The sequence below is a fragment of the Marmota flaviventris genome, chromosome 12 (assembly GCF_047511675.1).
Source record: "Marmota flaviventris isolate mMarFla1 chromosome 12, mMarFla1.hap1, whole genome shotgun sequence".
NCBI classification, from domain to species: domain Eukaryota; kingdom Metazoa; phylum Chordata; class Mammalia; order Rodentia; family Sciuridae; genus Marmota; species Marmota flaviventris.
The window spans coordinates 14,558,355-14,572,873 of record NC_092509.1 but is presented as its reverse complement, the minus strand read 5'-3'; the positions used below and the strand labels follow the sequence as shown (position 1 = coordinate 14,572,873).

Here is a 14,519-nt window from a genome sequence, read left to right as displayed (position 1 = left end):
AGACATCACAGTAAATATAAGGAAGGGATCATCAGTCATGAATAATGATTGGACTGTGGCATAACCATCGGGAAAAATCAATTTAAATACTCATCTCAATGAACCTCAGACAGATCTACCATGAATAACAGGCTTAATATAATAAACTCTCCAATTACTTCTAGACCTACTCACTATGAAGAAATGATGGGTACAGAGGGAGATACGGTGCTTTTAAAATGTAGTCCAGCCCTGTCCTGCAATCCCTCACCCTCTTCCTTTCCAATGTGGGGCCTGAGGAATAAATCTTGCAAAGGAGAGGTGGTGGGAAGATGAGCCACCCTGCCATCCACAGAGGTTGAGCCAAGATTCACCACCCACATTCACAACTGTATGCCTGGAGTGGGCTTCAGGAAGCAAGCCCCTGAGGCACTCTAAAGAGATCCAGAAATTTCCTTGAAGGAGATGGGGACTCCAGATGGATACACTGGTACCAGGCTCAACAGAGCTGTCTGGGCCAAAAGAACAAGGATGGTCCCTGACTGTATTTGTGTATGGATGTCCAGAGAACAACGAAGACAAAAAGTCACCAACTCAAAGCTCTATGCTTTGGTAATTGTGTGACCATTACCACTTCCAAAAGAAACACGGACAATCAGGGGGATGAGAACAAACTGCCAACTGCTAGATAAACTGATACAAAACTGCAAAAAAATAAATACCTTAACAATTCAATGCAATACCAATAAATTATTTTGTAGAGATTTTAAAATGCTTCTGGGAAGGTTAAAAAAAACAATAACCAACACAATATTGGAGAACAAAAATTTTGCTATCAGAACTTCAAAACTTACTATAGAACTAATCTAATCAAGACAGTGAAAGAAGATGCAAATCATGCACTGCCTGTTGTACTGCTCAACACCACAGAAGAGATGGCAGAAAGAGAGCTACGTAAGTACAAGCAACTGATGGTGAGGAGGAAGAAAAAGCAGACAACAGACAAAGCACAGCCTCTTGAACAAATGATGCTGGAAGAGCTAGACATTTACATTATGGAATAATAAAAAAAAAAGTAAAGTCAGAACCAGAACTCAATCCTTGCACAAAAAGATCTAACTGTAATATGCAAAAGTAAAACTCATAGAAAATACCACAGAAAAAAATGTAAGAGACCCTGTGAAGGTGATGACATTTTACATACTACACCAAAAGCATTATCCATGCATGACATAAAGATTGACAAGTTGGGCTCCATTAAAATTAAAAACTTCTGCCCTATGAAAGACATTGTTAATGGAATGAAGAGAAGCTTCCGCAGTCTGGCTGGGCACAAATCACGAGCCACTCAAGCAGGAACAAACTTTATTTCCAACCTCCACCAGCACACTCCCTGGGAACTCTCCCGAACGCCACCCACGTGGCTCCTCCAGGAACACACCACACACCAACCGGAACTCCCACCACCGGAACTTCACCAACCAACGCGAACTCTTCAGGAATCCCCACCAGAGCTCAACCGAAACTCAATGGGAATCTGCGAGAACTCAAAAGTCATCATCTTAATGGCTCGCTGGCGTCACCTCTCAACCACTACTTCTGGCAAAAATGCCATGCGTCATCCCAACTCGGCTGTGGCCCTCAACAAGAAGCCACAACAGGGATAGAATTTCTGTGAAACAGACTTACTCACTACTAAGACTGGTGCCCACCATATACACACAACTCTTAAAATGCAACAATAAGGAAATAAACAGCCCAATTCAAGACAAGGCAAGATCTGACTAGATACTCAACCAATGAAGACACAAAGATGGCAAATAAGCATACAAAAAGATGTTCCACATCATGTGATCCATAAAAATTGCAAATTAAAACAATCATGCACACCTATTGGAATGTCTAAAATCAAAACAGTGACATCATCGAATGCTAGTGAGGATGCAGAGCAACAGAAGCTCACATTTGTTGCTAGGTGGAGCACACCACAGTGCATCCACAGTGGAAAACGGTTGGGCAGTTTGAGACTGAATGTACTCAGCACATGATCCCAGTCCTTAGGATTTATCCAAAGGAGATGAAAACTTAGGTCCACGTGAAAACCTGCACACACATTTATAGTAGCTTTATTCATCAGTAAAACTTAGAAGCAATCAAGATGTCCATCATATGAGTGGGCAAGAAATGGGCACAACCAATCAATGAAATATTTTTTCAGTAGCAAAATAAATGAGCCTTAAATTCAAATTGCTACACAAAAGAATGCAGTCCAGAAAGCCTAGGTATGTGATTCCAACCATAAGATGTTCTGGAAAAGGCAAGGCCACAGTGGTAGTAGAAGATCAGCTATTTAAAATGGTTATGGAGGATCCAGAGTTGAAGAGGTGAAGCACAGAGTCTTCAGGGCAGTAAAAATATTACCTATTGTACAGCAAAGATAGATCCATGTCATTATTCATTTTTCAAAGCCTACAGAATGAACAGCACAAAGAATAAAGCCTACTGTAAACATGGGACTTTGTTAATAATATATCAGTACTGGCTCAATGATTATAACAAATGCAGCACACTAGGGCAAGACTAATAACAAAGCTGAGGAGACAGGGAGGTTTTGTACAAACTCTTTACTTCCCAACCATTCTCTCTATACAGAAAACTGTTCTAAAAAAGTGAAAAATATTTTCAAACGTAAAACAAATCAAATACATTTAATTATAATGTAAAGAAATGTATCTAATGATTGCACTGTGCTCTCACTAGTGTTACATAAGGGACAATTTTCTCTCTTATCAGGTAATACAGTGCTCTTGAAAAATTCTTCTCAGAAGACTCACTTTTTCAAAACTATGGAAATTGGTATAATATAATATCTATGCAGCAGTCCCTTAAGTCAGAAATATTGACCAATATCTGTTTTAAAAAAAACAGGCCCTCTCATAGGCATTAGTAGGATAATACATAGACACAACAGATGGGAAGCCCAGTCAGTCCTTCTGGGTTTATGCTCTGATGTGGGCAGTAATCTAACTGATAGGCAGTCACTCAACAAATCATTAACACCAACTGTGTCAGAAGGGAGAAAGTGCTTTGAAGAAACCACCACCAAGGTATGAAGGTACCTAACTGGTAAATGCACATGCGTGTATGTGTGCATGCGTGTGTGTGCACACCTGTGTCTGTGTGTGTTTGGCAGGGGGAGTAATGGGTAGTACTGTTCCATAAAGACTGGTGAAAGAAGGAAGTTTTCCACCCAACTACAGTATTTTAAGAAAATAAAGTTAAAATTTTAAACAAACAAAAATTAGAGGTTCAATAGATTCCAAGTACATTTAAATCATTGTAATTCCAGAATATCAGAGAAATTTACCATCTGATTCATGTTTGCTAATATTTACACATAAAAGATGTTTTTCTCCTTTGTAAACACAAAAGAATCTGAGAAAAATATCCAAATTGAATGACACTAATGAAATAAAGTAATGTATACATTCAAGATTCATAATCTAAAACAGTGCCTAACGTGATTAAATTACATGCTGATTAAATCGACCTCCTTATTGAGTTTGATGCTTAAGTCTCTGCAAACCATGTCATTTGAATGCACAGAATGACGCAGGGCCTGAGCTGCTGAGCAGAAAGCCGCCTTTCTAGAAAGGGAAAGGCAGGAGAAGAGCCAGGGTCTGCAAACCCGGAACACGCATGTTTCGACCAGATGACCTCCCCACTCACACATGAGCCCTTGGGAGATCCTGATCCCAGCCACTGCTGAGCTGCTGTGCCAGCTTTGGGGGTGAAGGGCAGATGCCTGTGGCCTACAGAGGCATTAGGCAAGATCTTGGCTAATATCACATCAAGTACTCAACTTCCATGGACTAGTCTCAGCCTCATCCCCAAAGCAGCCTCTAACAACAACAACAACAAAAGGCAACAGTATGAGACTATCCATGAGTAGATACCTTAATCTTCTTCACTGTAGTAACAATTTCCATATCTGTATGTATTCCATAACATCATGCTCTATACCTTAAATATACACAATAAAACTTTTTTTTTTAAAGTAAACTTCTTTTCCTGGTGGGTCATTAGCCCAGCCAGCCGAGAAACGTTCAATGATGTACAGAACACAATCTATGTCACATATAGGTACGAAGAAAACTCATTAACCCTACTATAGTCCTCATGCTACCCCAGTCTATTCTAATAAGGTAAAAGCAAATGGAAAGAAAATGTCAATGTAAAACTCAGCCAGAGGAGACAGTGTTGACTCTCAGCTTTGAACCATGGGCCTATCTGCCCAAAAAACTAGACAAATATCCTTCAGATACAGGGACACTGAAAAGATATCAAAACATCAGAAAATAAGGATACAAATGAAACACCAAGATCCACTTTTGCAACTATGTATACTAAAAACTCAGAAAGCCTTCAAAGAATCAACTCTTGTTTTTGCAAAATATGTCTGCATCTGTGAATCGGCAGGCACATAAAAGAGCCTGCAGGTAACCCCTGCCAAGCTTGCAGGGAGGTCAGGTTCCCATCAGAACATCTTTCCAGGGGCAAGATTCAGCCACAAGATGCTCTGGCTCCCACCTGGTCTTGCTAACCATCTTTCTGAAGCTCAGTGTTTCCATGAGGAGCAGACAAATAACAGCACCCCAGGGACACCACGTCCCAATCCCTGGAACCTGTGAGCATGTTACAGGAAAGCACTCTGCCACTTTTGAATTGGAGGGTGAGTCCAGAGAAGCTAACGAAAGGGCTCTCCCAGAGTGCAGAGGGTGGGTGCAGCCCTGGAAACTCCTTGATTTTAGTTCAGAGAGACTGCTACAGACCTATGTGCAAGATAGTGAACTTATATTGGTAATGTATTCCAGCAGCCGGAGATACCTCTAGCTAAAACCTTCAGATAGCTGGAGCTTTCCATGGTGGTGATGGAGCAGTTGGTTTTTAACACTCAGTTCAGAGTTTATCACAGTTTTCTCCAGGGGGACGGGATCCGGCAGGAGCTCCTCAGGACATCCTGATGTTAAGGTAATGAAAGCAATACAACACACCCATGATGCCTCCTGTGTCGGGACTATTCTTCACATCTTGCTTATTTAATTTTCATACAAATCCACAAGGGAGATGGTTTGGTGTCCACCTTATAAATAAGAAAACTCAGGCCCAGAGAGGTTGAGTAACTTTCCTCACATGACCAGGAATTGCACTTGGGGAGTTTGCAGAGTCATCTGTCTTTAACTACCATGGCACACACACCATTCTTCTTCCTGGCTCATCCCCTCTCGCACGAACATAAAATGATCTGAGATGCACTTAACTTGTCTGAAAATGGGGCCTCAATATTTATAAATGTATTTATGAAAAACTCCTGTATGACAATTCAATGTTTAAAAAATTAGGGTTATTTATTTATTTTTACATACATGACAATAGTGGAATGCATTACACTCATTATTACACATTTACCGCACAATTTTTTATAACTCTGTATATAAAGTATGGCTGAGGTAGTGGCTCAGCGGTAGAGTGCTCGCCTAGCACAGGCAAGGCCCTGGGTTCGATCCTCAGCACCACATAAAAACAAAGATATTGTGTCCAACTACAACTAAAAAAATAAATATATATATACATAAATAAAATATATATATATATATATATTTTTTTTTTTTAAATGTGTTTTCTAAAAAATATTTACAACTAAATTTGGCTACTGGCTTTTTCAATGCCCTGAGAGAGGATTTAATAGAATGGAGAGATAAATATTTAATAGAATGACACAAGTGTGCTACAATTCCACATCCTACTACTCCATTTTTCATAAAAACACAACACCTGAGTTTGTTGCATATCTCAATTAACAATCACCTGAAATCAGAAGACAATGTATCGTGTAAAAATAACATTTTTACAGTCTTACAAAATAATAAGCCTGTTAGTAAACTAAAGCAAAAATAATTTTAAATCTCTGGACATGCTATTGTCTTCCTGGCAAGTTTTGTTTCTACCAGTTTAACAAGATCAAACTACTCCTTGGAAAATTTTAAAATTATTTTTATATTAATAGTTTAATATTACTTCTAATTGTCTTAGAAATGATTCTTAAAAATTAAAAGAAAATTAAAAGTAATAACAAGTTCACATTCAATTCCTTCTTCATGTGAACAATGCAATTGTTTTTCTATCCCTATGATCATAAGCTCATTGATGACAAAACTCACTTATTATTAGTTTTTGTATCAGTAGAGCCCTTGTGCAATACAATTTCTCATAAATGTTTAAAAATTTTACATTAAGGGAATATTAGAATTGAATTTTCTCAATATTAAGTTCAACGTTATCCATATTTTATTACATTCTGTATTTTATTGACTTTTAAAGTATCACTCATAATTTATATTAAACTACCAATACCCGAAAGAAATATACACTATAAATTAAGTGAAAAAATGATACATATCATAATCACCTGAAGTACAGATTTTAACCTATTACCCATCACAGCAGGATGTAAGAAGCAAGGTTTGGCTAATTTTTGATCCAGCTAAATACCCTAACAAAGGGACCAAGAGTTAAGTGGCCACAAGCCAAAGCTAAGAAATAAGGTCCTACAATTCTCCCAGAAGCTAGTTAATCAAACTCAGAAAGGACAGTCAATGTTATGTCTTTAAATCATAATCGAACACACAAGCCATGTATGGTACACATGGTACACATGTGATCGAACAAAAGCAATGCTTTTTCAACAAAGAAACACTATAATAATACTATTTGAAAAATAAGAACGTTCTAGAAATTTCAGGTTCCAAAATCAAAGCTCTTTACACTGTGTAATGTCACCTCTCACTTGACATCCACACTCACGTGAACACCTAGTTTAAACTGAACTAGGTATTAAAATTATATGGAGAAAAGTATTGTCAACTACCTTTGAAAATTAACTGAAAAATAAGTGCCAGAAACAAAAGTTCACAGAAATAAAACTCTATTAACTAGAAAACACAGGAATGAGCAAATGTTATCACCTAATCTATATTTTAACAAGATCCTGTCACTGTTGAGCAGGCAAAGCACACATGCCAGCACCAGCTGGGGTTCCGGGGCAGGAAAGGAAAATGAGATTAGCCAAGACCCCAGAGAAGGGAGGAAGCTGCCAGGCCAGGTAAAGGCAGTCAGGACTTAGTAACTGCACATGAGTAAGAGGAGCAGTGAAAATGGCCCTGTGGACCACGAGCTCGCTTGCTGTTCCACCACACCTAGGCTTCCTACCTGCTCTCAGCGCCATGAACTGGTCTTCCCTGCAGCCATGGAGCCAACTCCTGGCGGAGCAGGAAAGCAGCTGTGAGATGGCAAACAAAGCCCCTGCTCTCAGCCATATGCTCCCTCATAAACCAGCACATAAAACAGATCTAAACCAAAATACCCTCAGAGGCATTAAGTGGAGCAGTTCTCAGAACCACCAGGACCCAGGAGGCAAGGTTAGCACTCGCAGCAATCCAGAAACAGGGCCAAAGAGATGCGATGTGCACTGCACAAGGCACATTCTCCTCCCTGCTCCAGAACATGGTCTCCATCCTTAGGACCTCTCAAGCCCTGGGAGCAGCTACTGAGACAAACAGGCTTTAACCTGTTACTGCCGACACGCTCTGAAGGAGAACAACAGCTCAGCAATAGTCCATGACATAGGCATCTCTCAGGTCAAGATCTTGTCTACACCACTTTCTCAGGAAATGAAAACCTCCTTTAGATGTATTGTACAAAATGTGTTTGGTGCCACCAAAAAAAAAGTTAATTATTCTAACAGTCACAATGAGCAGTCTTTAGGTAACAGAAAAAAAAATTAAGTAGTATTTTTCCTGTTTCATCTTACATACTTCTTTTGTGATTCATGATTTCCATGATTTGCTTTGTCAGATAATGTTGAAACCCTCCTGTTAGATTCCCGTCACCTTATGAAAACTGTGCTTCCTTCATGGGCCCAAGATCATGAGAGAAAAGCTCCTCAACTACAGAAAGCAGAGGCATTGCTCTAAAGAAAAGTGTTTCCTCGTATGTTGAGTGTACCTTGTGTATCACAGCACTTTTAACATTAAACAGAATCAGTATTACTCAGGAATTCCAGAAGAACTATTAAAGAACAGACTTTGTAAATAACATTGATTATGGAAAAGTGGGCAACGAGGTAACACACAAGGTTTTCTTTGGTAAATTAATTTGTAAGGAAATAATGTCATGAAAATTAGTCATTCCTTTCTGTTATCCTAGGAAATGGGGATCTTTATTCCAGAGAACCTACTGCATGTAATTTATTAACTTAGAGGTCAATTTGCTTCACAAAAGGATTCACCATTACAGCACCACATGGAGTTTAAAGGCGACATCAGAAGACTCAAGGAGAGATGATATAGGCATCCACAAGATGATTCCTACAAGTCCCAGCAGCATCCGTTGATCAAATATAACCAGAAGGGATCTTTAGCCTGTTCACACTCTCATGATTAAAATGGTTGTTACAGTGAAAACAGCTATTCCTCTGGTAAATATAACTGGACCACCCCAAAAGTCCTCCAGGACCCCCAGAAATCACTCAGACCACCCCAACCTCCAGCACTATGGTTGAGAGCCAATTGATTTGCTAGTAGTTACGTCAAAAAAGTTGTGAAATATTTTGAATATCATTCCTGAGTGTAATAAAAAATGCTTAACTAAGAAAATCATTCTCTCCCCTAAAATTTTATATAATCTTCCCTTGAGCTATTCAAGTGTTTTCTTCCTAAAAACATACTAGTAGCTAGAAGTAAAATTCAGCTCCATGAAATGTATTTCTTTCCTAGTAGATTTTCTTCAAATTACACATCCTTATTAGTGGCTTATAATAGCTCTGCTGGCTTCTATGAAATGGTATTCCACACATCATATGAATGACCACTTCATTTTTTTTTTTAGAGAAAGAGAGAAAAGAGAATTTTTAAATATTTATTTTTCAGTTTTCGATGGACACAACATCTTTATTTTTATGTGGTGCTGAGGATCAAACCCAGTGCCCCGCGCATGCCAGGTGAGCTCTTACCACTTGAGCCACATCCCCAGCCCAACCACTTCATCTTTGATAGAAACTTTCTAGATAGAGAACTCAAATTTTAATTCAGCTAAATTAAAACGTGGATACAGAAATTCTAATAAATATCTTAAAAACATAATTCCTAAAATAGTGTCTAAAATCACTTCCTATTACACACAGAATATTTAGAGCTTGCCTAGTACAATCTTATGATTTTGATGAGATAAAATATCTTTTCAAGGCTATTAATTTAGCAAAAGCAGCTTTGCAATGTAAAAATTAAATTTTGGGCAATTTGGATGTTATCCACAAAGATAGGTGAAATAGCAATACACATTTTTCTAGACACTAATGCAAAAGATTTCTCTTTGTAAAAATAGATTTGCATTTCAAAATTGATAAGCTCAGTGATATTTAATAATCAGGAAAGGTTATTGCAGACAGAAATTAACTGTTAAGCTGGTTCTTAATTTAAGTCTACAAGTTTTGCATAAAAACACTGAAATTTTAAAGGAAATTTTATCTGTTTTATCTATTTTAATACAGTAATTTCAAGCTTTGTTGTAAATGAAAACAGAATCTGAAATATTAAAATACAGATAATGCATAGCATTTACAAAAGCTTATTTGTAAAATAAGCATTTAGTCTAAAATTTTTTAACTATAAGGGTTAAAAAAATAATGTTACAACACAATAAATCCCTCATTTCTATGGAACCATGTATTATTAATCTCTTTACTTATTTATCCCGACTAGAATAATGGTTCAAAAATTAGAGCAATATATAGATCATTAATGACGAAAGAAAAATTTTGGTTGAGTTCCTGGAAGTAATCCAGTTTATTAAACTATACAACACTGCAGCACTTAGCACACCCCTAAAAAAATTAGAGAAGACACAAAAATGTGACCGTTTATCTTCCTGCTTAACTGTAAACTGTATGAATTAGCTAGGAATGGGTAGTAGCCCAGTAAGAGGGTGTCTTATAGAATATAATTAAAGTAACCAGATAAACTTTTGAAGAAAAATATCTGCATTTGGAAACAGAATAAATTTTCAGAAAAAATTAGCTATTTGCAAAATTATAATTGACTAAAGCCATATGACTATAATTTCATCACCTAAAGTATGTAAGTGCCATGAAATTTTACTCGCCATACAACAGCTTAGAAGCTTAGAACGTAGCCACACAGTTATAGGCTTTTAACAATAAATAAATGGTTAGTGACAAAGAGCCATGCACAACGCAACCGGTCAAGACAAGAACAGAGCTCAGAGGACAACACAGGCAGACACACAGATGCCCCAGGGAGGCTGCTTACAAACGCCAACATGAGCCCGAGAGGCAGCCACACAGACCACATCGCGCCTGGGTTTCATTTTTCAAGTCTTTAAGATATGACAGGGTGCTAGGTAAAGCACAAGATCAACCCCAAGGAGTCACAACTGAGAGCCACTGATTTATCTCCGCAAACAAGATTTCCAACACCTGTAAGAGCCGCCTTCCCTTGGCAGCCAAGCACACTAAAATACTCAGTCTAAAGTGTACTTGCCCCTTCCGACTTCTCCACCGTGTTAGCCAGCATCTCCTGCAGGGCCCGCACCGAGAGGGACTGCTCCAGCACAAAGGTGCAGATGGACAGGTCCGGGGGCACATTCTGAAAGCAAAGAGGGAGAGCTGTGAGTATGTCACCAGCGTCAAGCACCCAGGCCCCATTTGCCTTGGTGTCCTCGAGCTGCTGTCACAGAAGTGATGGTGCTTGCTACCTCTGACTGTCAGCTGCCCGTCACCACCACACACTGTCATTACTGCTCTCATTCAATGCATTTTTTAAATATTTATTTTTTAGTTGTAGTTGGACACAATACCTTTATTTATTTATTGTTTTGTAGTGCTGAGGTTCAAACCCAGGGCCTCACACATGTTAGGCGAGCGCCAAGCCACAACCCCAGTTTACATTCAATACATTCTTAAACTCAGGTAACCACAGCTGCCACCCCTAGAGTGTATACCCCGACACATGCTGCCCTGGAGCTTTGTGTATAGCTCCTGTGGTTCTCCACAGCAGGGACTATTACTACCTTCAGTGGACAAGAAAACAGAGGTTAGGCCACTTTCCCAAAGTTAGAGTTACAAAATACTCAAGCCAGGATTGAAATCTAGATTATTTCAACTCATATATTAATTTCTAAACTACCAAGCATTCTTTTTTTTTTTTTTTTTATTTTTTAGTTTTCGGCAGGCACAACATCTTTGTTTGTATGTGGTGCTGAGGATCGAACCTGGGCCGCACGCATGCCAGGCGAGCACGCTACCACTTGAGCCACATCCCCAGCCCCCCAAGCATTCTTTTGATTTTTAAAAAAACATCTAAAGGACACAGAAATAATACTTGCCTCAGGTTAGTATTGTAATTAAGCAAATATAAAGTTGAACTAATATGCAATATTCATTTATACAGTTTCTCCTTATGCACAAAGATAAACACTTTCTTCTCATTGGATGTCATATTCTGCCTTTAACTTGGGGTGTACTTATTGGGCTCCCCATTCTGCACATGTGTGTGCTCTTTTATTTCCTTACCAATAATTTTCCCTTCTCCTCCTTTCCGTTAGCCTTCCAATCCAATCAATACACAGTACTTTCTAGAAATCTCAAAAGGTGACTGTCAATGGTGAAGGAACCAGGATAAGAACCGACTGGTTAGTTAGAGAGAACTCAGCCTTCTTAATTATGCAAGCTTCTCCACTTGAGGTAAACGGGATCCTGGGCAGGTGCTCAAAGAAGATCTTCATAACAAAACAGCATTATAAATACATTGAATACATAATAAAACCAAGACAGTCTCCTCCATAAAAGGAATATTCTGAGGATAAATCTGATACATCAGAATTATAATTTTGTAAGATTTATTAAATTAAGCCACTACCACTGGAATGACTTATTTTGTCATTAGCAAAGAATGCTTTATGGTTTGAAGGAAAAACAAAATACCAGGGGTCCCGAATTAACATTAAAATTATCTTATGGGTTAATGAAGCACATGATCCCACCACAAGTTCTATTTACACCCAACAAACTTTCCAGGGTTTATTTTCTAATGAACATCCTCTAGATTGTTCCTTCTACCTAGCATTGGGCTTCTGTGCCTCAACTTGGCCAGTCTTCACCCCACGTGACAATCACAGCCAGTGGCCCAGGGCTGTTGCTATTCCCCCTTGCAGTCAGCCGGAGAAGCATTTTCTTTCCAAAATCTTGAGATAAAAGACCGAAAGCCAAATTTCTACTATGAAATTTATGAATAAATGTTCCTAAATTTGATTTTCTAAGGTCTAACTATATTGACTACAGTCTTTCCTCTCCAGATCAAGACAAAGCTACGAGGGGAAAAATCCATTAATGGAAGTGCTTATTTCATTCATATCCATGCCAGAAAAACTGACAGGTAGTGCTGCCAGGATGGTGGGTTACTAGCTGGAGTGCTGGTGAACTGGCTCAGAGGAGGGGTCTCCACCTTGATGTGCAGCATCTGCCCATTCCTGTGATATCAACACCCCATCACTGTGGACGTCACCACATTACAGTTTGTACGAGAGCTCACAATGCCATCTAGAACTTAACAATCTACTCCCAACATCTGCAATATCTCTAGCTCACCTTTATAATGATTTCAGACCAATATTCATTAATTTTTTTTTAAACTCAGCATATTAAGAGAGCCAAGTGCATGGATTCTATAAACAGACCATCTGAACAAGAATCCTGGCCTTACTACTTATCGGCTATTAACTTTTGTAATTTTTTTTTAATTTCCTTCCCTGAAAAAATAGCATAATATTCATACCACTCTCGTAAGACTGTTGTTAAAAACAAATGAAGAAGTGTACGTGAAGAGCTTATCATGATGTTAAGAACACAGCAAGAATTCAAAATAAGCAAACCAGCACCATTTGTCTCATGTATGAGGACTTCTCTCCAGTTGGGGCATGTGAAGTACCACTCCTTTCTTAGCTTTGTTCTTACCTGTATTCTACTTTGACAAATAGTAGAAAAACAGATTTGTGCTCATATCATCCCGCATGTTCTGGCACTTTCACAGCACTTTCTAGTTAAACGTTTACACTCTGAGGATTGTAAACTGTTTCATGCCTCACTCTGATGGAACCCTTCAAGTATGAACTGCCCAATTCTCGAAAACCGCAGAGGTTTGGAATGAGTTCATCCTGCTGAGCCCACTTCCTGTTTCTACAGTGACAGTCCTGCTGCAGGGACTCTCAGAAAGTGGGAGCCAGAGGGCAAAGACCTGCCAGCGAGCCTCAAGGCAATGCTTTTTAGATCACCTTCCAGCTCCACTGGCCCGTACCCTTCTCTCCATACAAATTTAACAGAAGAGCTGTTGACATCAGGAAAACCTGAAGCCCTACAAACCAGAGCTTTGTGAGACACTCTCCATTTTGCTCTCAATAAAAAGGCCCTACTTATCCTAGGCATCAGAATCATTTCCATAATTTGGTACCATTTAAAGTCAATTCTGAAATGTATTCCTCAGATCACATACATGCTCTTCCCAATAACCTTGACATGTTTACATTATACTCACTATAGCACTGATACTGAGCCTTTGTTCTGCATCCTAAAAATCAGGCTGGTCACTGGGAAAAAAAAGAGTCCTAGTCATTAACCAAAAACCAATTGAATGACTCAAACCTAAGCGAGACCCAGAACCCACATAGCAAAGAAGGCCTACCATCTGTGAACAACTGTGGTGGAAGCTCCAACTTACAAACCCTTATACAGTATCTTTAGTTTAAAATTTTTTCTCAAGTCTCATTACTGAGAACAAAGTCCATTTTTAGAACTTCACTTTCAAAGAACTCTGCTTGCCCTTCCTGTGAACATGCTCCCAAACCATAAAAGAAATCCTTAGCTACATAATGAGCTCTTCAGAATGCTCAGATCACAGCAGAACATCCAGCCGTCATCATGGCTGAGCACGCACAGCCACCTGCCTCTCAGTCACAGTGATTCTGGCTGTGTAAATATCTGCCCCAGATGCCCAGAAACTGCCCCAAGCAAGTAGAAAGTAGACAGGTGGTTCTTGCTTGTCTTATGGAGACACCAGTTTCATCCAGATATGTGGACTTTAGCAAAAGCAAAAACTAAGCTACCAGCATAGCCATGTGCTTCCTCTTTTCACAACAAACTGGTTACTGTTCTCATCCTGGCAAACATCACATAATCTTAGGAGGAGGAGAGTCTCTAGAGTAACCTCAAAGCGGCATCTGGCCTGCTGGCACTGGACAGGCCATGTAAAATCAATTAAGTTTCCTACCGCGGTATCCATCAAACATTTGCCTTCCACAGATGTGTCTGCCTAATTCACTTAAAGGCCTATTGAAACATGACATTGCCTTAACTGAACCGCAACCAACCATTTAGGACTGTAATCATCATCAAGCAACCCCTCCTGTTACTG

General features: G+C 39.1%; 1 protein-coding gene across 1 annotated transcript in view; it reads right to left on the bottom strand.

Moving 5' to 3' along the window:
* Ryr2 (ryanodine receptor 2) overlaps positions 1-14,519 on the bottom strand; it is a 478,528-nt gene that overhangs the window by 380,211 nt on the left and 83,798 nt on the right. The window contains exon 4 of the mRNA XM_027947992.2: positions 10,596-10,700. Coding sequence (XP_027803793.2) covers positions 10,596-10,700 — 105 coding nt within the window. The remainder of the gene's footprint in view (positions 1-10,595; positions 10,701-14,519) is intronic.